Source organism: Phalacrocorax carbo, chromosome 1 (genome assembly GCF_963921805.1).
Source record: "Phalacrocorax carbo chromosome 1, bPhaCar2.1, whole genome shotgun sequence".
In the NCBI taxonomy this organism is placed as follows: domain Eukaryota; kingdom Metazoa; phylum Chordata; class Aves; order Suliformes; family Phalacrocoracidae; genus Phalacrocorax; species Phalacrocorax carbo.
This window is the reverse complement of record NC_087513.1, coordinates 207,139,531-207,165,346: the sequence shown is the minus strand read 5'-3', so window position 1 is coordinate 207,165,346 and position 25,816 is coordinate 207,139,531. Positions and strand designations below refer to the sequence as shown.

The window sequence follows — 25,816 nt, the reverse complement described above, 5'->3', positions numbered from 1 at the left end:
GCATCCCTCATTATCACTCACATAATGTATAGCTGAATGTGTTTATTCATGTGTGTTTTATTACATGAGAATTTATTCCATAGGCTGCAGTTACATTTCTATACTGTAGAAGAGTTGTCAAGAGTGAATGTACTGGATGAAAAGCAATGTAAATCGATCCATAATCTATTATATGTCAGTGTTGGAGCCATTAAAATCTGATCCAGGGGACACTGATATGAATAAAAAGATACACAGTAACTTTACTGTGCATTGAGTGAGCCTTTAATGAGGCTCCTATATTAGGAAATTAAAAGTAAAGGGAAATGTAACTGTAGTCTCTTATATAAGATGTTTATACCACATTTTAAAGTAATTTTCTTTGCTGCTGAGACTACATGTCGTCTTAAAAGGTGATACTGAATATAGGTGTTTCTTCCTTGATTACAGTAGTGTCAGCCACTTGAAAGGCTCTTTGTGCTTCAAACACTTCAAAAGTCTAGGTATCCTCATCAGCTGCCTTCTTGACCAATAGGTCATTTCCTCTCTCTGAAGGAAAGAATTTATTCTGACAAAAATAATAGAAGTCTACTGATTGGCAGGATTTAAATGGCTCTGTGGTATAAATAGAGAAATGAGCATAACTAGAGAGTACTATTTTGCTTTATTTTTGCTGTCAATGAAGGTAAAGGGGTTGATGACGCTGAAGAAGTGACCTGTTTTGCAGGAAGTAATAAAGGCAGCAACTCCGAAGTACAGTCCCTCAGCTCCTTCCAGTCTGATTCCGGTGATGATAATGGTAAGAAATGGTTTTATCTTTATTATGCTGGGGACAAAATTATTTAACTCTTTTTCTAATATTATTAAAAATATTTAGGTGACATTTAGAAAACCTTTTAATGATGCTAGAAGTCAGAAAGTCCTGGATTCAAACCCTCGCTTTGTGTCCATTTTTTATATTATAGGAACATAATTTAAATCAGTCAAAGGGAATTTTTGTGCGCCATTTGCCAGGTCTTACCCATGGTCCCAACAAAACTCTGGTAGTGCTCAGCAGCCACAATGAGCAGATGAGCCAGTCCCGGGTGGCTTGGCCTCTCCCTGGCAATCACAGCTCAGCGAACAATAGAGCACCATTAAATCCTTGCTTGGTGCATGTTCGTTACCCGCTGTCATGTCCTGTGTCATTATCTCAGTGGGTGACATGGGCAGAGCCATAGACAGCCTGAAAGAGGCCTACAAAGTCAGAGCAAACCTTTGTTCCTACAGCCCATGTATGTTGAGCTGTGGGCCTGAGAAAAGGCAAGAAGTTTCTGCCTGGGAGGGATGATGGATGTCAGGGAAGCCTCATTCAGACACACAGAAAAAGATTAGCACAAAGAAATTGCACTTAGTTTCCTCAGCTGCCAGTTAATAAACTGTCTGGAGACTCAGTTCCTCAGTCATGTCATGCAGCTCTTCCCTAGGTACTCCTAAATGTTGGAAAAAGCACTTAAAGAGAAGTGCACTTGCAGTTCCTTTTGGTTCAGCTGTTGCTGAAGCATCATGAGGGTTTTTATCAAGCTTCTCAGTGCTTTTCTGCCCCTGCACCCCCAAAAAAGTTAGTGGTTTTAGAATAATTATTAGAATTATTATTTTAATAAAATATATTTATATTATAATTGCCTTTAGAATAATTATTCAGGTGGTCATTTATTGTACGTGATTACTTTTTATATCTCCCAAACTCTAATTAGGCTCTTCAACCATCTGATTCTGCCCCCATTTAAATCAGTGACATGATACCCAGTGAAGCTGGATTGGACCTTTTGTGACTGCTCATTTTCTGTGAAAGCTGTATGTAAACTACAGCCTTTAGAGATAACACTTCTATATCCTTATAGACAAATCTACATCTTCAGGGAGAATTAGAGAAGAAACAAATCATCTAGGTCATTTTGCAGAGGTGAATGCAAGACTACACGCTCTGGTTTTCTTGCAGCAGCAGAGAGGATTTGCAGTGAAAGAGCTTAAAATATAAATACAGGCATAAGTAAGCATATACATGTACATAGGGGCTAATGGATAACTCTCTTGAAGCCATAAATCCTTCCCCTTCCTGTCTTTTTAATTTTTTGTGCTTCACATGCCTGCAAAGGTTAAAAGGTTGTCAGTGAAACCCCAGCAAATGCAACTCAGCATCCACTCTTTGGGGAGACAGGACAGGCTGCTCCTTCTCTCAACTCCTTCCTCCAAAGCCAACAGAACGCTGCCGGGCGCTCACATGGCTAGCAGTGGGGACAGGCTCGTGTCGCGCTGCTGTACAAATGACTGTGCTGACACTGTCCTGAGAAACTGGTTAATCCTTCTGACTGGGGAAACCTGTCTCGTACCTGAGAAGCACTGGGATGCATCCTGCTGAGGGTGTGAACATCCCTACCCTGTTCAGTTTGTATCAGGCACAGGCAGCCTCCACTCACCCTCTCCATGGTGCTCGGAACCTTCTCTTGCTGCGTCAAACAGGGGTTGTCTCACCATGCAAACTTTTTTTGGGTGTGATTTTGAGCCTACTTTTTTTTCACCTTATTTCTACTGCATTTAAATTGCTCATCTCCCCTAGTCTTGCTAAGATTATTTAGCAGTATTTTATGTGATCAAAAAGCAAAAATTTTTATTAGCCACAAACATTAAAAAAAAGTTGCCCACTTTCAGCAATAATGTTTTGAGATTTCAAAGGCAAGTTACAGGTTTCCATGCTAAGCTATTCTGAATGGGGAGGGACATGACAAAAGTGTGTTTTTAGGTTACTGTTTCACTGCAGGCCAATGGATGGTTTTGCTGGGAAGTCCAAGCAGCTGCTGCTGATGACACCAATTTTCTACTCCCAAGCAATGCTAGATTTGGGTATTGCCTTGCCCTGAGGTGCCTGGGGTAGAAGTTTCCTTCCCTTCCATGAACATGCTCTGCTCAGCCTCAGCTCCCAGCAGAGCCAATCCTCAGTTGCAACGAAGACTGTGCTGGCCCTGATTTCTCACGTTCTGTTTTTCACTCTCCGTTGTTCTCCTGTTACAGTTTACAGCTGCCTTCCACCTCTTTTCCAAGCCTCACAGCAGCTAAATACATGGAGTCACTTATTTTTCCATAATGTTTATTATGCATTCGCCAATACAAGTTTCCCTTGTACAATTACCAGTGCTCTTGATGGCATAAACATGCTCAACGTAGACATAGAACATAATTGCTTTGGTTTATCAAGGCTCTTTTTGCCAAGCCTTCACAAGGACTAAGGAAATTGGATGGCATCCTTCATCCCATGCCCAGAATGTAACAAAGATGTCAAAATAGTCAACATATATTTGAATGTTACTATTACTGTTAATATGTTTCTTGTGACCTCTAAGTCTATTGGCTGTGTGAAGCAAAAAAGTATGTCTTGCCCAACATTTCTGGTCCCTTTCTTAGCCTGCTCCAAAGCCTGCTGTCTTTCCCATAATTAAAGACAAAGGAAAAGGGATGGATCCAATACCCACCAAAACAGAGCTTTCCCTCTGGTTTTGGTGGGTTTTATTTTGGGTCCTCAAAGGCAGTGTTAGTTAGTCCAAAATGCAGGTCATCTATAGGACCACACTTCGTAGGCCTGTTGACTTCCATGTTAAAAAATTGCACAGACTAGATCAGTTATTTCAAGGGAAAAGGATGTTTTGGTAAAACACCTGTAGAGAGCACACAAAGAATTTGTGAAAATATTCTGTCAAACACAGATCAAAATTTGAACAGAACCTACTTGGATGTGTCCTCCTAATTATAGCAGTCCTGCTTAACATCCCAGGGGTATTACATGGCACAGCACAAACAGTAAATAACTAAAACATTCCTCTTAGGAAATAAAATGAGCTTAGCACCATTTCAGATGGTGTAATGGTCTAAAAGATGATGATCCCTTGGAGCACACAGCACCATCTCTGGAGACCTTTAAGCAAGAATGAATTAGAAATTAGTGTCAGGTAGACAAGATACTGCTCTGGTTAATTGAATCAGCTGGCTAGTCTGCTTGAATTTATGAGGTGATACACATCATCCCACATGCCTTTCTGGAAATGCTGGTTTGGAATTTATCACCACTCTGAAAACGTATCAGATTATCTGAAATGAAATGTCCAGCAACCCACTGCATAAATCATGCATTGGTCGGCAGCTTTTTTTTCCCCCCAATGTCAGTTCTGTCTGTTTGAGAGAATTTATTATGGTAACATATGATGTGTGTTTTAAATGCTAACCTGAAGCTGTCCTTCCCTTCCCTTTATTTTCTGCTTTCCCTCCCCTGCAAGCTTCCATAGTGACTGTCATACAGCTTGTCAACAATGTAGTTGACACTATAGAAAATGAAGGTATTTACAATTTTTTCTTTCTTGTTATGCAACAATGCTTCCTGTTTTCATTGTGAAACATTCCAGCAGAACCTCACTAATCTACACTGACCAGCAAACCCGTGGCGGGGATGGGGATTTGCAGATCAGCATGTTCACCAGCAAACACGAGAACACCAGTGATATACCACAAAATATCTGTGGGTAATTGGAGGTGGTAGAAAAGGTGTCAAGGCCTTCATCCTCTTCTGTTCAAGTCCATGTTTTTGCTTGCTTATTCCCATTGCCTTCAGAGAGAATAGGATTAGGTTGATAATGGAGCCAAATCATTGAGATTATCCTGGCTGCAGAGGCTGGGAAACAGGAGGAGACACAGGAAGGTTGTAAAGTATCCCGGGCTGCAGTAAAGGTGGGCTATGCACTCCAGTGAGACCACGTGGAGAGGAGCAAAGTGGTGGTAGGCAGGTGGCTGGTTTCTCCCAGGTAAAACGGTGTCAGATAAAAGATCTGTAGACACAACTCCATGGATGCCACATAGCAAGGCAGCCTGCCTGCCACTGCCTTTCTCCTGGGGTTGATGTTCCCGTTGAATAGAGCACAGCAGTTTTGTCCAAGGACCCAACACAGCTGTGCCACTGACCTCTTGGGTAACCTCAGGCACATCATCTTACAAGTGAACTGGTTTCCTTACCTGTAAGACAGGAATATCACCATTTTCCTTATCCATAGAGCACTGAGGAAACGTGATGTATCATAGATAAACATTATTTATTGATACATTTGTCTTATCCTTGGGAAAATGTCAACTCAACATCAGCTCAAGTTATCCACAAGTCCAAAATTTCTTCTGCCTTTAGCAAATTTAAGCCAGGTTTTGCACACTTAAGATAATCAGTCTTCATTATGCTTAAAGATGATCAAGTAAATTACTTCTGTGAAACAAATTATTTTTTTCTTGAGCCAGTGTCATGGTAATTTTGAAAAGCACTTTTACTCCTAGCTAGTGATGGCACTTGGGTATTTGACTATAGTATATTTACTGATGTCCTGAAGTGCAAGAGTGCCATTCTTCTCAGTATCAAATAAAATGAACTAGCCAAGGTTAATTCAAAAATAAAGTCCCACTCAAAAAATAAGAAAATAACCTCAGAAAGAAAGCAGAGACAGTGTAAATGGCCTTGCCTTCCTAAAGGAAAGCTTAACCAAACACACTGGCTCCCCATCATGCTTTACAGGTCAGAAAAAGCAAGTCTGGGAGCAGTTTCAAGGGCTGTCACTGAAAATGCTTTGCCCACTTCCCAGTTCCTTGAATGAGACTTACGAACTTTGCATGCTCTGCAGCAGAGCCGGTGAAAGTGGTGAATCGTTAGCTGCACTGGAGGTCCTGGTGCATGGCAGGCAGAATCGCTGCCGCGGAGCCGCAGGAGGACAGGGGTCCTTCCCCAGGGAGCTGCCAGGGGTGGTGCGAGTCAGCAAATTAGTGAGGTTCTCCTGGATCCTGAAACCACACAGCTCAGAGGGACCTGATGCGTCTTGGGTGCAATGTCATTACACTGACTGAAAGACAGCAAAATCCACTTTACAAAAAAGAGACAAGTGAAGAAGGAGAAGAGTGGTTAGGGCCGGTTCAGACACTGCTGCTAAACCTGCAGTAGCCCAAACCCTCCTCACCCCTGGCTAACACAGAGGAGGTAGAAAGTTACTGCCTGGCTAAAGAGCTAATGAAGAAATCACCATTACCACATACACCATGTGATAATGAGGAATGGCAAGAGTGGTGTTAATAGATGGAGGCCTGGAGAATAGTCTTCTCTGCCCTCATCTGTGGCTGAGCCCCCGATGTTAAGTACTGTAATGCCATACAGGTCTATTTATCTGGCCAGACCTCCTCCAGCAATGCAGTCCAGAGACCTTGCCCAGTGACTTCTTGCATGAGGCCCAATAACATGTAGCTGAACAAGAGCAACTCATCCAGAAAACGCTGCAGCTTATTTCCCGCTCTTGTCTCACATAAAACCTCTTTCCTTGCTCTCTCCCTGACCCCTGCACCCTCTCCATACTGGAATGCCTCCCTCCCCACCGGCTAGCATGGCAGTGCAGGTGGGAGGTGGGTATGGGGTTGTGGGGCATTGTAGCTGACGGCCCCATTAAATGGCTTTGTATTCTATTCTATTCAGGTTCTTATACCGTGCCCATCACCATGGTATCTGAGCCCAGGTGGGCCCAGATTTGTTTGAACCGGCCCTGAGAATGGTAGATTCTTATTTTTCTGTTTCAAAGTGAACAAGTGAGAGAGAAATGTACTTTGCAATTTTGAACGACAGAGATGGTGGATAGCCCTTTTTGTATTAAAAATTCCATCTCTAATGTAATTCCATATCTATTCAGTGAGGGTAAATAATTAAGATATGATAGAAAAGGAATATAATACACATGACATAATCATTTCTATATGTATGTCTGCATTTGACTGGGCAAGCTTATCTTGTACGCTAAAATAAAGAACAATTAAAAATCCTATTAAAATGACACTGAGGCAGCTATACTTTAGAAATATGCATGCAGAGTTTTGTATTTTCACATGTAATGCTATGCTGGTAACAGGCTCTGAGTTACCAGTTTTTACTTTTCACTTTGTATCTGACAGTGTCTGTTATGGATCAAGGACAGAACTACAACAGAGGTGATTTTTCTGAGACACTTTCTGCCTGTTGGACTGGGATGGGGTGGGCAGGGCACCAACTTGATCTGTTCTTTTCTTGAACTGCTTCGTGTGTCCTCTTTTGTTTGAATTCTGTTGGGTTCATGCTGCATGAGAATGGCCAGACACTTTTTTATTTCAGGATCCAGTTTTCAGTTGATCAGATCATTTGCTTGCACAGCCTAGTAGCATCCTAAAAAGTGAAATGCCTGAGAGTGGCCGTATTTTGTTTCTTTGCTTGTTTGCATTAGCATCACAATACAATTTTGTTCTCCTCCCCTGCCCCTCTGGTCAGAGCATGGCTGACCTGTGTTGATGGCCTGTGGCGCATGCTGTGAGTTGAACGTGCGTGAGGACTAAGAGGCGAGTGCATGCAGGACACTTTGTTTTCATTAGTGGCCCCATCCTAACGGAGCGCTGTGGTTCTCTTTCCTGCTGCAGCGTATCATTGGGATACCTCTGACTGGATGCCAAGTGCTCGTTTGTCCGACATTGAGGAAGTGCCCAACTTTGAGACGGCAGATGGAGGCTCGGCTCATCACGGCAGTACCAGAGAGCTGGAAACAGATTACTACCTTGGTGGCTACGACATTGACAGCGACTACCCTCCCCCTCACGAAGAGGAGTTTTTAAGCCAGGACCAGTTACCACCTCCTCTTCCAGAGGATTATCCGGACCAATATGAATCCCTCCCACCTTCGCAGCCAGTCTCAATGGCAAGTACGCTCAGTCCCAGTTGCAGGCGACGACCGCACTTCCACCCTAGCCAATACCTCCCTCCTCACCAGTTTCCCAATGAGACGGACACCACAGGGTCTCACACTGGGAATGAATTTAGTACTTTTGCTGTTGGCCCAAGCCAGAACACAGAAAATGTTAGTGCAGGTAAGATGCCCTTATCCTTGCACAACTCTCTAGATGCCTCCTCCTCTGACGTCTCAGCCAGCTGTGGCTTTGATGACTCCGAAGTAGCCATGAGTGACTATGAAAGCGTGGAGGAACTCAACCTAGAAAATGTTCACATTCCATTTGTGGAGACTCAGCATCAGACACAAGTGTAGAGGAAGCTCCCTTCTTTTTCTTCTTCCTCCTCTTTTTTTTTTTTTAATCTTTGTCATTTGGTCCAATTGATAGTATAAATATTGAGAAGAAATTTTGCTGAAGGTGTATCTATATATATTGGGCAAGGCAAAAATACAGTATAACCCATTATTAACTTGTTCAGAAATGATGCTGTATGTGCAGACATGAAGAGACCGATTGTGTTAAGTATTATACATCACAAAATTGTTACAGACAATCTGGAGACTATGTACCTTCTATTTATTACCAAGAGTAAAGCTCAGTTTTTGAGGCAGGGGGAAACAATAATTGCTAAATAATTTTTTTCTCTCCCCCAAAGTTTGAGATTTTTTTTTTTTTTATATTGTGTTATTAAAAGTGTTACAGTGTTACGATCTCCCCACTGCATTAAGGAACTGGTATGGATCATTCCAAGATGCACTGTTGCATGAAATTTTATGTCAGCAAAAGAATGAAAGCAATTGATCGCTGAGGCTGCTGTGTACAACACGTCAGATGGCTGAAAAAACATTTACCAATTGACCTATCAAAGACAAGCGACCAGTCATTTGTCCATAAATATTTATCTATACTTTTGTTTGTTACATAGCATTTCATTCTACTTTGTGTGCATATAAAGCAACATATATACAGCATATATTTAGTCCAAATTGGCCTCCTTTCATTGCCATTTTTTAAAACCTGATGTCAGGTACGTGTGCATAACTTCTTCACCTGTGACGACTTCTAGAAATGTCAGAGTTTGGCTGAGTAGTGGCCCAGTTTTGCCCCAGCTGCATATGCACAGCCTCCCTTGACTTCTGTATGCAATGTGAACATGTATCTGAAAGCATCGGGAAGCCTATCTACAAAGCGCTGCACATTTTTTTGAAATTCCTTGCTTGGGCAGTTGCCTCTTTAACAGCAGTCATTGTGCTACAGTTATTGCAGTAAAATTAGTTGCAATTAAGTTGCATATAATGCTGCTGTAACCTCAAACCGTTAGCTTAACGTCATTTGGCAAATGTCCATCCTTAGAGTTTACGGAATGAGCTCTCAGCTGCTGTAAACTGACTCAGTCGGTGGAACTGCACGGATGGGCTGTGACCAAAGATCTGGCCCTAGGTTTTCTGCTGGATGTCTGATTTCATAGGATTTGAGGACTTCCAAAGGTTGTTTGCAGACTTCAGAATATTGTTGTGGGATGAGGAAAACCATGGCATCAGTTTGCTTCTATGCTTCCCTCAGCCTGATTGGAGTAAATGGCCTTTCACACTGATTTGGCCTGAGCAGCTAAGTGCAACATGGAAATATGGGATTTTCACTCAATGTATTAAATCATATTATACTTACCCATTGGTTGACGCTATGAAATTGTTCTTACCACTGTATTTTACAGCATCGGTATACCTTATACAGTGAATGTGAGTCTGCAGTCTGCATTACTGCTGGGGTTTCATTCATTCCTTCCATGGCGTAATTCAGTCATTCTGAAAAGTTATTGAATACATAAATCGTTGTTATAGATGAACAGATTCACTAACAGGTTTACTCTGCTGCTTTCCATGTCCTGTCTCTTGGTCAAATATCTTAACTGAATAGTTTCAGCAGTTGTATTGCAGGGCAACGTGTTCCTGACTGACTTGCGTTTCACTCAAAATTAAATTGTGGGCCATTTCTTGACATACGGAAAGTGTTTACCACAAATTTCCCCCCCCAAAAATAAATTATTAATAGAATGTAATTTAAATAATTGCAGCTTGTAACACTTTTAATAAAACAGGATTTCTAAAATTCTCGGTGTAGGTACAATGTGTTGCTGCTTCCCTCCAATAGCTTATATAGCTGTGAAAGACTGGTGTAGATATTTTCTTTGGGATCATGCAGCAATTCTTCACTATAAAACATTTCATTATACAGGTCCATTAATAAATTGAGTGAACTAGAAAGACCACGTACTGCACATACAAGTATTATCAAGTACTTCTCTGCAAATAGTTCCTGTCCATCAAATTTATGAATGTCACTTGGTCTTCTCAAAGTGAACATGCTTCTGTAACAGTGATATATTCTGAATGTGCTCATGGTACATTTCAACCTCTTTTCCCTGCTATTACCCCTGTGTTTTCAAGAAGAAAAAAAAAGACGGAAATTTGTATCGCGATCGCAAGGAATTGCAAATAAGCCACAAAATGCCTAGGGGCACAGGTAGAGGATGACTTGCATAGTTCATGAAGTCTGTGTTGCAGGAAAGCAGATGCAATTAGACTGATGTCTCTTCAAGAGCAGGAACATCTCAGTTTGAAAAACAAAGACGCAAATTTAGCTGCACTTTAAAGCCAGTATGACTTTCTGAGAATGTAATACTCTCTTAGCAATGAGCTGCAGTTTACATGGTGTTTGCTTCTACTTAGTTTTGGTGTGAGACATTTTTATCCATTATGCAATTAGTTCTGTTCGAGCCCCCAGCTAGTTAAGAAGTGTACTTGTCATCTGTTGTCTGTAGTGAAAATTCTTGAGTAAGCCTGAGAGACCGATATCAAAACTTTACTGAGACATATCAAAAGTGTCATGAGGGAGAACACCATGGGAGTCTAGCAGTTGCCATACAAAAACAAAACCAATGTTTCTCACCAATCTTGTTGCCTCAGTAATATCTTGTTGGTAGTGAGTTTTACTAGTAAAATATGCATAAATACAATGTATATTACTTTTTCTGATTTGATGTTGTTGCCATTTCATTTCACTGAACGCCTACTTATTAAAGTGCTGTTGGGAAAGTGCCAAGGATCACCCATTCAGCCTTCTCTGTCCCACTCATGATTTCTATACCTCAATATCTCCTCCCACCAAAACTGAATAGGCCTAATCCATCTTCAAACAGATGCCCCTCTGTGAATATTGGTATTTCTGGGGGCTTTCTGTTTTTGTCTGGATCTTTTTGATAGTGATAAGACCTGAATGCAGATCTTAAGGTGAAATACCTCTTAGGGAATAAGATTTTCGTATTAACATCTCTTTTGTTAAACTAAACCATTTTATTTTCTTTTTAATTACTGCTCTACATGGACAAGCTGTAATCTTCTAACCTGGAAGATAACAATACATCCACAACCTAATGTAATTATTGTTCATATTATTCCATCCAATATATAATTCTTTTTCTGCTATATGATAATTTTTGTATTGCTGCTGCTGTCATTGCCAGGTCCCTGGTTCTGTTAGAGCTCCCCCTCACATCTCTGCTTATCCTGTATGTCTGTATTTCAGTTCACATTCCTGTAGATGGCTCCACTACATGGTATTTTCTTTCAGAATCATCTGTAGGAGAGGGTTCATAGACTTAATAAAGTACTTTTGCGTATCAGTGGATTATAACTCTTAGGCTCAAGACAGTCTTTGCTTTTTGTAAAGAAACAACAATAGAAATAAGCAACTTATTAAAATGGAAGTACATGCTTGTATCAGAAATCACTGACTTTGCCAACGGTCTATGAGCCTGAGTAAAAGGGTGCCTGTTGTCTGTGTTTTGATCAGGTTGAGAGTGTCATGCACACTGATAGCCTTTTTGATAACTCTGGCAATAGAAAGAGCCTTAAAGTGACTGACAACATAATTTATGCTGCCAATACCACGTTAGTGGCCCTGTGCAAAAAGAAAAATTAGACTTATGTACCTTTCTTAAATATGTTAAGCATTTTGCCTTTGTGTTATAAACATCCTATTAAAAAAAAAAAGGCAACCCCTCCCCCCAACAAAACCATAGGTACTGGATGTGATTGCTGTCCTGAGCCAGTATCTTAAAGCAGGGCAAAGGGCCAAAGGTGACACCAAGGGGCCACGGTATCACTTCCCTCCCATGGGGCCATGGACAGCCCCACCAGAAGACGACAGTAAAGTTGCCTTCCTATACGACCCTCCTGTAGGACACAGAATATTAAGGCAACCAAGGAGAAGTTGCAATGCAAAGATGCATTACAGCGTTGTGATTTCTAGGCAATCAAGCTATTTTCCTAAAGCTCGGTGACATCTTTGATCCTGAATTATCCCAGAGGTTTCCTTAGCCTATAGTTGCAGTACAAAACTGAAAGGAGTCAAAGGCTTCTCACTGCTACTGTTTTCCTGAAGTCAGAAAGTTGCATGCTCCACCTCTCAAGCAGGCTCTTCCCCTCTGCATGTCCTACAGACAAATTAAATTTTGGTCCTAGAATTTTTTAATCCCCTTTTCTAAATTCACTAGTGTAGTCTGAAGTAGTGCTATCCTTGCTGTGTTGGTACCCTTGCCGGTCAGAAACGCAGACCGGGTGCAGCACAGTGAGGAAATGCATGCCACTGACATGCTGATTACTGGGGAGGCAGCAGCCTGTTGTCTCTGCCAGCCAGGCAAGTGGTAAACATTGAGAACTTGACATAAAAAATGTTGCTCTTGGCTCAATATGAATTCCATTGTAAAGAGAAATGTGGTCTGGACAGGACAAATGGTTAAGAAGGCAGCTTTACTCCTCATTGAGCTCCTGCTTGGAAAAGCTAAATGGATGTTATAGTGGATCCTTAGAGTGGATAATAATTGCAGTCACGGGAGAGAGAGCTGAACGTGCCCTGGACCAGTTCTGCTAAGCTTCGTTTGAAAAGGTAGCATACTTAATAATGGAGAAAACCAGGTATTTGAAACCAGTAGTGAAAGTACATCTGTGCTTTGTTGGTATTTTTTTGAGCTATTCACTGAGTAATAAGAGATGTTTCGTAGTTCTCCAACTAGAGAGCTTCATCTTCAGGTTCATTCTCTGATGGTTTACCATCATTTACCATGCAGTAGAAGGGTGCTTTTTGCCTGTTTGCATCTCTGTTCCTCTCAGTAGACCAAACTGTGGTTTGAGCCTTAGAAATTTAGACTATCACCCATTACCCATGGCTTTTAGCCTGTGTTTCATAAACTTGACATTTAACTCCTCCATTATCAGAAGGGCCATTCAGTTAGTAAATTAGCTGCATCATCCAAGGGATGGGCGGAAAGGGAGGAAATGAAATTAAATTCATTTCTTTATGTAATAATTGAAAGCAATAATTGCAAATATGTCATATTACACAAAGGCCATAAGTAATCTTTACCAGTGTTAAGAGTGCACTTGAACTGTATTATGGATGAGTTTGGAGCCCTCAGAACTGTAGCATTCTTCTGTCATAGGAATACCTGAATCGCTATTGTTTAACAATGCGACAAGCCCATACTGCCGCTTTTCAGGAGGTGACAAAGATGTTTAGGAGTGAAAGCAGTTCTCTTTAAAGCACTGTATCAGAAAAGATTGTCTTGTAAATTTTACCTGTTGCTAGCAGGCTGGTTTGTAAAAGATGTATGTTTTGGTGTTTAAAAGAAGTTTATAAAATAATGTATATAATGGTTTCAAATTACCAGGCTTTTGTAGATATTTGATGCCAATCAGGTCGCTTTAATTTTTTTTTATTTGTTTGTTTGATATAATTCTAAAGAGTCATCAAAGTTGGTTTAAACTTTTAAGGTAACAGCAAAAAAACAAAAAACAGTAAAGTTTTAGATTTGAAAACTTTTTAATCATTTCAAAGTGTACTGTAACTTTCCTTTGGGTTCAGCTCCTTTTGTTTAACTTTTTTTCTGGTTTTAAGAAGGTGTTTTTTATTGAATTTTTTTAAATTAATGTGTTTTGCACAAAAAACTAGAGATACGATGTCTATGCCATTTCAAGTAGGTATTAAGAGATGTCATTTCTCCAATAACAACAAATTCAACCTTATGCAAAAGGGAAGGTTTATCACTTTGAGTGGGTATAGTCCTTCATCAGAAAACTAATTGTTCCTTCACAATTGCTGTTGGCAGTATTGTCTTGTGTTCTTTTGATATAAAAACAAAACAACAACAACAAAAATAAAAGTGTACAGGTTTGTAACTGCCAAAATTTGCTAAAGTTGATGGTTAAAACACGTTTTCCAAGTAAACAAAAAGAAAAGCCCAGCTGTGTTGACTATTTCTTGATTTTTCTCCTACTTTTCAAAGGAGGGAACAAGATATGACACATCAGTTCTGCAAGGAATGTAGTGGTCCATTGCCTCTCTCTGTACAGGACTGCAGAAAGTGCTACTGTTTTGACTCTTCAAATTTATTTCATTATTACATGGCAATTCCTCCATAGGGGCCCCCACTCACACTGCAGAGCTATCTTGCCACAAGTTGCTTAGCTGGTATGTGTATGCTAAGGCAGTTGCCTAATTAAATCCACAACCTCAAATGATGCATCATGTGGCCCTCTAGACAGTGAGCTCCATTGACTGAGACAATTTCAGGTGACAATCCAGCTGTCCTGTGTTAGCTGTGTAGCTGGTATACAAGGGACGGGTGTGTAAAGCAGCAGCCTGCTCTACAGTGCAGCAGGACAGATCTGCCCCCTGCCATGGGCATCTCTATCCTCCAGAATCATGGCACTGACAGCTGGGGACCAACTTGGACAAATTCAGGTGGGAAGTCTCAGGTATGTAAGCACTGCCCCAGAAAAGAGCCATCATTGTGCTAGGCAGGGGTTGCATTCAGGAATGCTGCATTTACTTCTCCTTCATCACATCTGTTCGACTCCACAGCCCAAGCTGCCCCAGCTGTGTTGGCCTGAAGCATGGCTAGCCCAGCTGCAGTATAGAAAGACGGGGAGATGTTCCTTCCAGAGCTCTTTGAATGCCGTGCCATGACGCGGCCTCGCACTGCCAGGGAGGAGGGATGCTACCTGCAGCATGGTATCCCATTAAAACATGTAAGACCCAGAGCAGTGATTGAACCAAGTGTTTGAATGAGCCAGGGCATAAATACCCTTTCTCAACATTCTTGAAACAGAAGTTTAAGCTATGGAAAAGCAAAATAACAAGTCAACATTACAACACTCTTCCCCCAAGGATTCCTAAGTTTTTTTCCTAGAATTGATGAGTCCCCTACTTAAGCCAGGTTCCTAAGTATTTTTCTATTTCTATATTCCCTGCTTGTAGAGGAGCTCTTCTTCTTTTCCACCTTTCCTGTCGGAGTTTGACACAACCTCAGGGAAATATTCGTGATAGTAGAAGTAGTACAGTGGTTGAGCAAAGCTCACTTATAGTGAGATGGAGCAGAGAAGTACACAGGGAAGTAAGACTAGTTTGGAGAACATTCAAGACTAAATGACTAAAAATTCTTGCCTCTGCTTAATGTCCAAAGCTAGAGATAGGGAATGGCATTAGTATTTTTTTTTAGGATAGAAAAGATTAGAATCAAAATGGCAAACAGGTCAAAACACATGTAAGTGTCCTGTCAGAATGGAAGCACCACCATTGGTTGTCCCCTTAACTTGAGCCAAAAATAAGCTATTTCTTCTTTTCCTGTATTACAGTAGCAGGTTGTGTAAACTTGCAGCGTATACAGTCCAACATGGTGGAAACCACTGACCCCCATTAGCACTGCAGCGCAGCCAGTGATTGAAAAGTCACACAGCAGCAGAAGTCATTGTGGTCTAAAACTAAGGAGACATCTAATGAGAAAAAATGAAAAGGAGCAGACACTAAAACCACAGCTGTAGTGATTTCACTGGCCCATTAGTTTTTTCACACAGAAGGGTTTTTTTTTTATTTCCACAGAAACATCTGTAATACAAACCAGGAATCAGTTAGGTCTGCGTCATTTTGAGCCCTTCAGAAACAGTCAGGGCACTGCCACTGTTTTCTAGGGATCAGTCAGCTGGATGTGAAGAGAAGCAGAGTCCTTCCTATCTGTGAACTTCCTGAGCTCCTCCATTTTCAGATCAAAGACATTTCCCTGCTAGTAACACCCTTCCTGCTTCCACTTTTTGTCCCACCTGCCCCCAATTCTTATCATGCAATGTGGGGAAAATTCAGTGCAATGACTGTGGCTTTCTCTGAAGTTCAGAGACAGCAATTTAGAAACCCCCTACCTCTTCTCAGCCAGCAGTGAAATGCCTCAAGGAAGGAAGCCTTTTTCAAAAGGCACATCAGCCTGCTGGAGGAAGGGCTCCTGGCTGCAGAGAGAAATGTGCATGGTTTTGTAGGAGAGAGGCAAGGAAAATATAACAGAAGGTGACATAGAGATCTTCCTCTCTTAGTTTAACTTTTTCAGATGTATATTCTCCCCAGCAGTACCAAGGGTTGTATACATATATTTAGCTCATATCCCCAGTTAAACTTGCTTTTCTAGGCTTCCAGAGGCTACTTAAATTTCTTCCTTTCAGCACATGAAACCCTCATGCCCCTGGTTCTGGAGTGGAGGAGAGGTCATCTGGTGCAGGGCTCCTTAAAGGACCCAATGAGCCAGACACAACCAGAGATGTGGTGACCAGCCCCAGCAGGGAAAACCCTACAGTGTCCCTAAGGCCACTGCCATGTTGCTTATAGGTGAGATATGGCCAGGGACAATCAAATGCGAGTCAGTTAAGGGAATCTTAATTCACAGGCATGTGAATTGTAAGTCCACTGCTAGTTTGATATGACTTTTAGCTTCAGCATCTTTGGAATAACTTCCTACAAGACACCGAACCTGAGTTATGTGGGAGTGTTTGCAAGGCCATTTATATAGAGAGTAAAAAAGAGACACGGTGAAGAGAAAGTTTTTCTTTTCCAAGTCACTTTAAGGGATTTATTTTATTTAAAATAATATAGAAAATTGAATGCATTAATTACTGTTAACACAGTGTTATAAGTTGATGATATATTTAAAAAACAGTGTGAGGATTCAAGCAGCACAAGTAATTCATCTTTAATACATATACAAAGTGATGTGCTGATTTTGGTTAAGTCCATTATGTCACTCCTGTTGTCTTTCTAGACTTCACTGGGTCTCCCTGAGAACAGGCTGTTTGCAACCCAGCAGTTGGTGCATTACCACTGCCTGATTAGAAGCAGGAAGGTTTTCTCCTGGAGGCTGTTTATTAGGGAAACTTAAATACGCTACTTCATGTTAGATGTGAATTGACAAGCTGTGAGGAGACCAAGTTTCTGCCATTCACAATGCCACTTAGAGCAAAGCTGGGTTAACAGTTTCTGTGCATCTTTTGGGTCAAAGATTAATACCCAGAGTACTGGGGCTGCTGCCTCCGGGGCTTCCAGTGCAAAACTGTGTGCCTTGTGTTTCCTTCCCAGCAAAGACTGAAATGCAGTCATGGGGGGAGCACGCCTGTCATCTACCCTCACGTGTCTATAGTGGTGTGACTCCATCTGACCTAGTCACCTCTGGCATCAGGTTATCTAGGATAAAAAGTCATCTAACATATTGTTAATGTCTACTTTAGAAGGACAGCAGCTGAGAAGAGCATGTTTGTCTTCAGTGACCACTAAGGATTCTAGATTATAATCTCAGCCATGAACTTCTACTTAGATCCTATGGATTCCACCTCCAGTGCATGATTTGCTATCAGGAATTGTTGTTTCGTGTAATTGTGCTAAGTATATTTACTCATACAAGACAGACTGATTAGCAAACTGGAGAGAGATCAGAAGGGAGCCATTAAGAGGGTCAGAGGCTGGAATATATGACATATGGGGAGAATTTAAGAGACCCAAACTACTTGGTTGTGTGATTCTATCTACTCCTGTGCTTTCTGTCCTAAGAAATAAAATATGTTTTCTATTCTACTGAAATTCCTCCACTGCCATATGTAAATATTATTTGCCTTTCATTAATTACTGTAAACATAAATCTTATTTAGTAGGTCCTCAGGAAAAATGACCTTGTATTATCTCTGCTTACTGTTCAGTTCAGTTTTAATAGTACTAATTAATGCAACACTCAAAACCATGTTACTCTATTAAAACAAACAAAAAAAGTTATTCTTAAAGGAAGAAGACAATGCTGTGATTAAGGCCTGTTTTCCATTTCAAAATTTTGCTAACAGATGCTGTCTTATTGTCTACTGTTGAATGCATCCACACATAGCGTGATGTAACCAGCAATGCTCAGGCTGTACACGAGTGCACCTTGGGGGCAGGGAGACCTGCTCGGCACTCAGGGTTAGTCAGGTTGACCAGAAACACATTTTTTTCCTCGGTCCCTCTCTTAAAAACCTGGAAGTATTTAAGAATGTTGCTTTGTCCAGTGGCCTACAGTTGTGCACCAAGTAGTGTGGGTTCCTGAACAGGCATTCACTACATAAATCTCATGTTTCCAGAGCAGAAAAAGAGTTGGATTTCCTCCAGTTGTGAGTAAAGCATCTACATAAACCTAAACCAGTGTAACTGCAAGAAGTGGGATGCTTATGTACTCTCAGAGCTGATGCTACCATACAAATAAGCAGCAGTGGATATCCTGGATCAAGAGGTCCTAAGCTGTGAAAAGTCTAGTGCAAAGAACAAAAAGTCTGGAGGCAGTCAAGAAAACATACGTTTTTTGTAGCCTCCTGGCCATACTCTTATCGTGTACATAATCATCTCCTATTAGCTAAAATGGGCGACTTCTGGTATGACAAAAGGATGTGATCTTACCCTGTCCTCCCAGAGATGCAGGATTTCTTTACAACACAGCAGAGCCAGAGCCAGAGGTACCAGGAGAGCAGTGCTGCAGGATTGCAGGAAAATACAACGCTGTAATACTGCTAAGTGCCAGGCTTTGTGTGTGCTACACAGCCCTCTCATTTGGTAAATGGCATAAATTTTTCCTAGGCCAGAGGTAAGGCTAATTTAATTTCTTTAATTATTATTATTCAGTGATAAATTGGAGCCATTTATTGAAAGAGTGACTTGTGAGTAATAGCAAACTGCAGTAAGTTCAGGATAACATAATCATTCACCTTTAAAAGTACCTGAACGCTTGGTCAACTGGAATGTTGTATACTGCAGTTTGGTCACTTCAAAGAAAGGCTCTCCACTGCACTACAGCCACTGTCCCCCTGTCAGCTTGTTCCCTTGGGCTGCACGTAGCTAAGTGTGGGGCAGCGCTCCCCAGATGGAGAACATGGAGACCTGCTTTGTTTCAGCTGGTGGTACTAAAGCGGCTGTCATGTTCAAAGAAGTACCTGCTTAGGGAATTTTACTTAATTTAATTCACTGCTAGTTATCACAAAATTTTGATTATTGATTCAGGTAGGAAGGGAAAAAAATAGGGAAAAACATAACCAATTAAAAAAAAACCTAGGGGGACACTTCTTTCACAAGCTGCATTCCCTCAGGGATGTCACTGCCCCAGTGTGTGTGGCCCGTGGCCAAGGTCTCTCAGGGGTGTCCATAAGCCAGCATGGGTCACCCACAGCTACAGTCCCCTCAGACTCGTACCTTGTCTGGCATGGAGCACCTCTTTCCAAGAGCACCTCCATCCATGTCCCCAACAACAGCTCCTTCCCCATGTTTCCTCATGTGTCTCCTCCCGTATGTCTTAACCCTTGCAGCTGACACTTTTCCCTAAATATATTTGAGCATAATATTTTGGTACCTGATTAGTTGTTTGCATCATCTTCAGAGCTGAATGGAACCAGCTGTGACCTGCAAAGGGCAGCTCCTGACCTCCTTTCACACAGATCACCCCTGAACCGGAATTTATTCCCAACAGAGTGCCCTCATTTCTTGCTCCCCTCCATGCAGACACTGTCTTGGCTGCAGGGCCAATACTTAGCAGCTCCTCTTGCTCCTTCCCCTGAGATCCTGGTATTTTCTTGGTTTTACCATGATAAGAAAGCTGTTCACTATCTTTTGCAACCATTGCCATATATTGCCTTAAATGCTTTGTAAACAGACAGGCCAGGCTAGCACTGAGTGACTTGCCACAGCTTTTACTACCCTAAAGAGTGCTGTGCTGCCTCTGAGCAAAGTGTCTGAGACCTTCACCACTCTGGCAAGTAACCTGGCGCCTCTGGTACCAACATGTCTTTCCTCCAGGCTGAGCTTAGCAAAGCTCTGCCTGAGCTGCTGTGGTTGGTCCTGTTAGGTTGTGCTGGGCTCCGATAACCCCAAGACACACTGTCCCTTTTCTGTCTGGCGAATCCTTACAGGAAATTGGGTTTTTGTTGTCCTCTCTGCTGCCACTGTAAGTATCTCTTCCTTGAAAACTACAACCTGCTTAGCTTTATTCCAACCCAAAAGATGTTATATCAAACTATTATTAGCCCTACTGTTAAGATATTAGAAACTGCAGAATACATCGTTATTTATAGACTATAGACCTGTGCAGTATTACTGAGTCTAATTATCATTACACTGTATGTTTCAACATAAAGGAAGAAAAGTAAAGGCCCTTTGACTGTTTTGTCCTTAAGGATTGGGTGGTTCAATCTCTGTCTAGAGTAACTGGCCATTGACTAGATCAACACTAACTATAATCAGAGTTTAGACACCTGGCTGTCCCACAGACATCTACACTTAAATAAGATTATGGTGGGATTCAGTTACTTACATATAACACTCTTGTGTCATTTCAGAACAGTTATCCCACCTAGTCTCTGGTCTGGAAGGACAGACCTGGCACAGGACTATAGATCCTCTGCCAAATTTGGAAGCCTTATACCTATGTCTTTGACTTAGAAGACTGCATGTTCAGTTGTCTGTATTTAGGCAACTGATTCAGCCCCAACTCCTTGAAAAAGGTCATTTCCCACATTCCTCCTGTACCTTTCCTGCTTTAAGGGGAGTTGAAAGATATTCACTACCTAAATGACAGTGCTGCTGGGCTGTAGTTGCAGGTGCATGGTAATTAAGAACACCACAATCATCTCTTTGCTTCCTTCTTCCCTGCAATTTCCATAATTCACGTGAACTCAGGCAACAATTTTCATCCAACCAGAAAGCATTGACTATGGCCATGTCCATCCAGTTCTGTGGCTGACCTGCAAACCCTGCAGCACACAGTTTGACAATCCCTGCTCTGTAAGTGTAGAGTTGCTGTGTTCCTCTTTAGTATGGTAAGTTTTGAAGTAGGGCCACTACATATTAGTCTACTGTGAAGTTCAGTGGGTATATGCCAACTAATGTGGGCAAAGCTGGAGCACAACCTGAATGAGGTCTCAAGGAAGACAGATATGCACAGCAATTAGAGTTGAATGAGGCTGCAGAGGCTGACATAACTGTGTGAAAAAATAGTCACATTATAAGAAAAAAATAAATTACAGAAGTTCATCTGAAATAGCTTAAACATCAGACTTGTAGTATTAAATGAAACAAATTGTGGATCATCAATCCAGTAAACATGTTTCCAGAAGAGCACAGAAGAGCTTTCTTCTTGTCCCAATATAATTCATAAAGACTATCTGGAAATGTATAAAAGGTTTTGCTTGTATAATTAATATATGGTGCAATGACACAGAACTATTGAGTGAATGGTAAATAATTATGGCAGCTGGTTGGAGCAAAATGGAACATACAGCAAACCATTTAAGAAGGATGCGCTTTTTAAAATACAAGTAAAGGAATTTATCTCAGACAAGTGAACAGAGATCTATTCTACAAGTTAGAGGAACTGTGAGTTGGTATTGTGTCTCAGTAAACAGAACACAGAAATAATGTAGTAGATAATCCTTTGAATAAGCACTTTAAGTGTTATGGTAAGAGCTTGATCTATGGCTGAGAAACAATCTTTGGCTGTATAAGACTGGAAATACTAAATAGGCTTTACTAAGACTCATTCAAATCCTCACAGTTCAAAAGGGATGTTGAAAAGCTGCAAAGCATTCAGAGAAGCTCCAAGACTGATTTGAGAGTTGGGATCCAAACTTCAGTGACAAGACACAACTTTGGGACTTCTATTTATTTAGTAGTCAAAAGAGGGTTAGAGTTACTAGAGAAAAATATTTTTCTATTTCAGACTGGATCTGCAGTAAGGTAGAGAACTAACATCTAGAAATCACTCAGAGCTTGGATTGAGTGCCCATCACTGGATATCTTTAGATCACTCTGATCTTAAATCTGTCTGTTCTTAAACCGGTCTCCATCTGTCTCTCTAAAAGATACGCTGTGGTTCAGGTAAAAGTTGCAGAACTGGCAGATCACCCAGAAAGGTTGTTTGGTCTGAGATAAATAGAAAGCCAGACAATGTGGTCAAAATTTATCCCTTCTATTATTCTTTTTTTAATCACATAGAGAGGAAATGAAAAGTCTGTGAGATACAAAATTCCCTTTGGGGCTGAGCAGATGCTGCCTCAAGAACCCCCCCTGGACTGTGTCTGCCTTGCAAACACCACCACAGGACTCCTGCCCTGCTGGGCCAAGGTGTGCAGCTGGGCACAAAAGCCGTGACAGTGCTGAACTTTGCTAATAACCATTGAGGGAGACAGGGTTGATTTATGAGCACTAATTCATCACTTGTAATACTTCCTTCTTATTTCACCACCTGCTTCTTTTCTTTCTTCAATTGTATTTTTAATTGAGGGACGTTTCATTATATTGACTGCAATACTGAATGCATGAGACTTCAACAAAATTACTCCAAAACACTTTTCCAGGGAGTCTAGCATTTGCAAAGAAATTACTCATCATGCACTCTGTAGGAAGAAAGAAATTCTCCTTCAAGTTGCCAGGAAAGGTGTTTTTTATTTTTCTTTTTTTTTCTTCTCTCTTGTTTGCTCTGGTTTCTTAAGCCAGAAATGTTTTTGGCATTAGATCACTGCTTTGACGTGGTTTCTTCATAGGAGACTAATTTTAGGGGCAATGGAGTTTATCATGTGAAGGAGAATTACTCATTGCTTACAGGAACTAAGGAAGAGAGAAAAACTTCAAATTGTCAAAAGCACTCAACAGAAGCTCTGACTTGGAATGTTTTAGATACCAAAAAGAGCTCTGGCATGTTCCCATACACAGATAGATGAGGAAGGATAATGGCTATGCTCTCAGCAGCACAGAAGAAAACAGTGTAGGGGCTTTCAGGTATGTCCTCAAATTAGGATATGTGTCACAGTGATATGACAATGACATCTTGAGATTTGCTATAGGGGTAACTGTTGTGTGAAGTGTTACTGCTGCATCCCACAGAACTATTGTGCCAACTGCTGTGTAAGTGCTCACAAAGACACTGCCACAGTCTATTGGGCCTCAACAGCAGAAGCCAGTTACTAAGTTTTGCACAGGGCTGAATCAAGTTGGGTACATATGTTTCACTGAATTTCAGGGTTATGGCCTCTTGAAAAACTCAGCGTCAATATGGGTATTCAGGATTTGGAAGATCAGCCTCCCATTTAACATGTATGTGTTGATAAGCGCTTGAAGCCTTGCAGATGAACAATGCAGAGTTACCCATCTTGGTTCCATGATGGTCCTAAGAAACTTAACAAAATCCAAACCGTGTATTTTAAGCTATGTCCATGTAATTCACTGTAACCAAGTCAGAATGCCTTAAAAAGTTACCATAGAATCACAGAATCATAGAATGGGTTCGGTTAGAAGGGACCTTTAGAGGCCATATAGTCCAACCCCCCCTGCAGTGAGCAGGGACATCTTCAACTAGATCAGGTTGCTCAGAGCCCCGGCCAGCCTGACCTTGAATGTTTCCGGGAATGGGGCATCTACCACCTTTCTGGGCAACCCGGGCCAGTGCTTTACCACCCTCACTGGGAACAATTTTTCCTTATATGCAGTCTAAATCTACCCTCTTTTAGTTTAAAACCATCACCCCTTGTCCTGTCACAGCAGGCCTTGCTAAAAAGATTGTCCCCGTCTTTCCTATAGTCCCCCTTCAGGTACTGAAAGGCCACAATAAGGTCTCCCCGCAGCCTTCTTTTCTCCAGGCTGAGCAACCTCAACTCTCTCAGTCTGTCCTCACAGGAGAGGTGCTCCAGCCCTCAGGTCATTTTTGTGGCCCTCCTCTGGACCTGCTCAAACAGCTCCATGTCCTTTCTGTGCTGAGGGCTCCAGAGCTGGACGCAGCACTGCAGGTGGGGTCTCACCAGAGCAGAGCAGAGGGGCAGAATCACCTCCCTTGACCTGCTGGCCATGCTTCTTCTGATGCAGCCCAGGATACGGTTGGCCTTCTGGGCTGCAAATGCACATTGCTGGCACATGTCCAGCTTTTCATCCACCTTCTTTCCTTATTTGTCAGGAAAGGTGCAAATCATTGAGCTGTGCTTTTTCTGTCATATTTTCCTGCCCTACTACGTGGAGCACTGAGCAACCTGGCAGGCAAACAGCAACTTTCCCCCATCCAGGAAGCCGCAAGGAAGAAGCTGTCAGTTCTGTCTAGAACTAAGACATCTCCATGCTTGCTTGGGTCTTTTTGTTGTTGCCATCTCAATATACTTGCTTTCTTTTTCCTGAAAGGTTGGACCTTGCATCAGTCCCTACTTGAATTCTTGTCCTCTTTCTAACCTTCACTTTCCTGTCTGGATGAAGAATCAGAAGAGTATATAAACAAAGATGTAGGATGAGATGAAGGGAAAGAAAAGCCCAGGGAAACCACATTGAGACTGTGTATGAAAAGGCAGCTTTAACTAAAATAAGGTTCAAGGAGGAAACAATAGTCAAGTTGAAGGAGCTGTTTTCTTTGCAGTATTTTGGCTGGTTGGAAGTTCTGGCCATGCCCTGGGTGAGTCACAGCAGTGGGGGCTGCTATGTACAAACCAGGGTAGTGATGCTGGCATTGATGTGGGCCCAATGCACAAATGCAAGGTGGCTCACCAGCCAACTGCCTGCATATGCCATTTCCTTTACATCCTGATGCCTGGTTCCCTCCCACGTGCCCTCCATCGGTGCATCTATCCCCCTAGAAAACAACCTCTGCACCACCACCTATTGCTATGTCATTTGTGTTACAGCAAGAGGGTTTTTCTTGTCTTCAGAATGGGCTCATGGTGTCAATTATACCATGGCTTTCTGTCAGGGCAGCATCTCGGGAAACCTGCTTTTGTCCTACAAAATACTTTCAAAGGTAAGCCACTCTGATCTTCTAGGCACAGAGAGGAGCAAATCGCCTGGGAGCCACTGCTCTGGACAGGATAAGATGGTGCTGTCAGGAGCCAGCATGCCTGTGCTGGCTGTGATAAGAGAAGGCATTCCTCCTCCCTGTGCTCTCTCTGCCTGAGGGGATCGGGCGGTTTGTTATTCCAGGCATTTATGTTGTATCACTTCCTAAAGCACAGGTGGTGATGCCTCCATCCTGCAAATGCAGCGCAAGCAAAGCTAGATAACTCTGCAGTGGGGCTGATTATGAAATTGCTGCTAGACATACAGTCTCTTTTCATCTTTTGCCCTCTCCCAATTCCTGATTGTAACATAAAAACTTTACTCCTCAAAGAAGTTAGTTTAGGGGTTTTTTTTTAAAACTTTCTCTGAAAGCAGATTAGAGTGGCTAAAACACCCTCCTGTGCCCACAGAAACTACCCTGAACCAAAGTGTAACGTGAGCAGTAAATAAGTGTCATTTGAAAATGTAATTTGTAAATTAGGCTAAAATGCAGCTGAGTATCACACTGGAGAAAAGAAGTGTGGTAGAAAAGTTTGTGCATGGCCACAACAGAAATGCAGGAAATTGGCTGCCAGACCAAAATGGACTTCATAGCCATATTGGTAGTGATTTCCTAAAAACCTTTGAACATTTTGCCTACTTGGGCTTTGGATTTTCAGTCAGTTAAAATGGACAAATTTTGAGATTCCTTATTACTGATCATTTTCCTCATTTCCCTCTTTGGATTTCCAGAGTTTTATAATGAAAAAGATATCAATATTCAGGAGGAAAAAAAATATTTATGTGAAAAAGCAAATATAATGTAATCTTTATTGGAAGGAGGAATTTCTGATAAGTAGCCAAATACTGCTGAGAGGAATAG

At 41.7% G+C, this 25,816-nt stretch overlaps 1 protein-coding gene across 1 annotated transcript in view; it reads left to right on the top strand.

Annotated features, from left to right (window-relative positions):
- The window catches only part of FAT3 (FAT atypical cadherin 3), a 432,050-nt gene extending 417,976 nt beyond the window's left edge, over positions 1 to 14,074 (top strand). Inside the window, exons 25-28 of the mRNA XM_064441382.1 lie at positions 665 to 778; positions 4,287 to 4,346; positions 6,973 to 7,008; positions 7,468 to 14,074. Of these exons, the coding sequence (XP_064297452.1) occupies positions 665 to 778; positions 4,287 to 4,346; positions 6,973 to 7,008; positions 7,468 to 8,087 (830 nt within the window). The 3' untranslated portion in view covers positions 8,088 to 14,074. The remainder of the gene's footprint in view (positions 1 to 664; positions 779 to 4,286; positions 4,347 to 6,972; positions 7,009 to 7,467) is intronic.
- Positions 14,075 to 25,816: the final 11,742 nt, after the last annotated feature.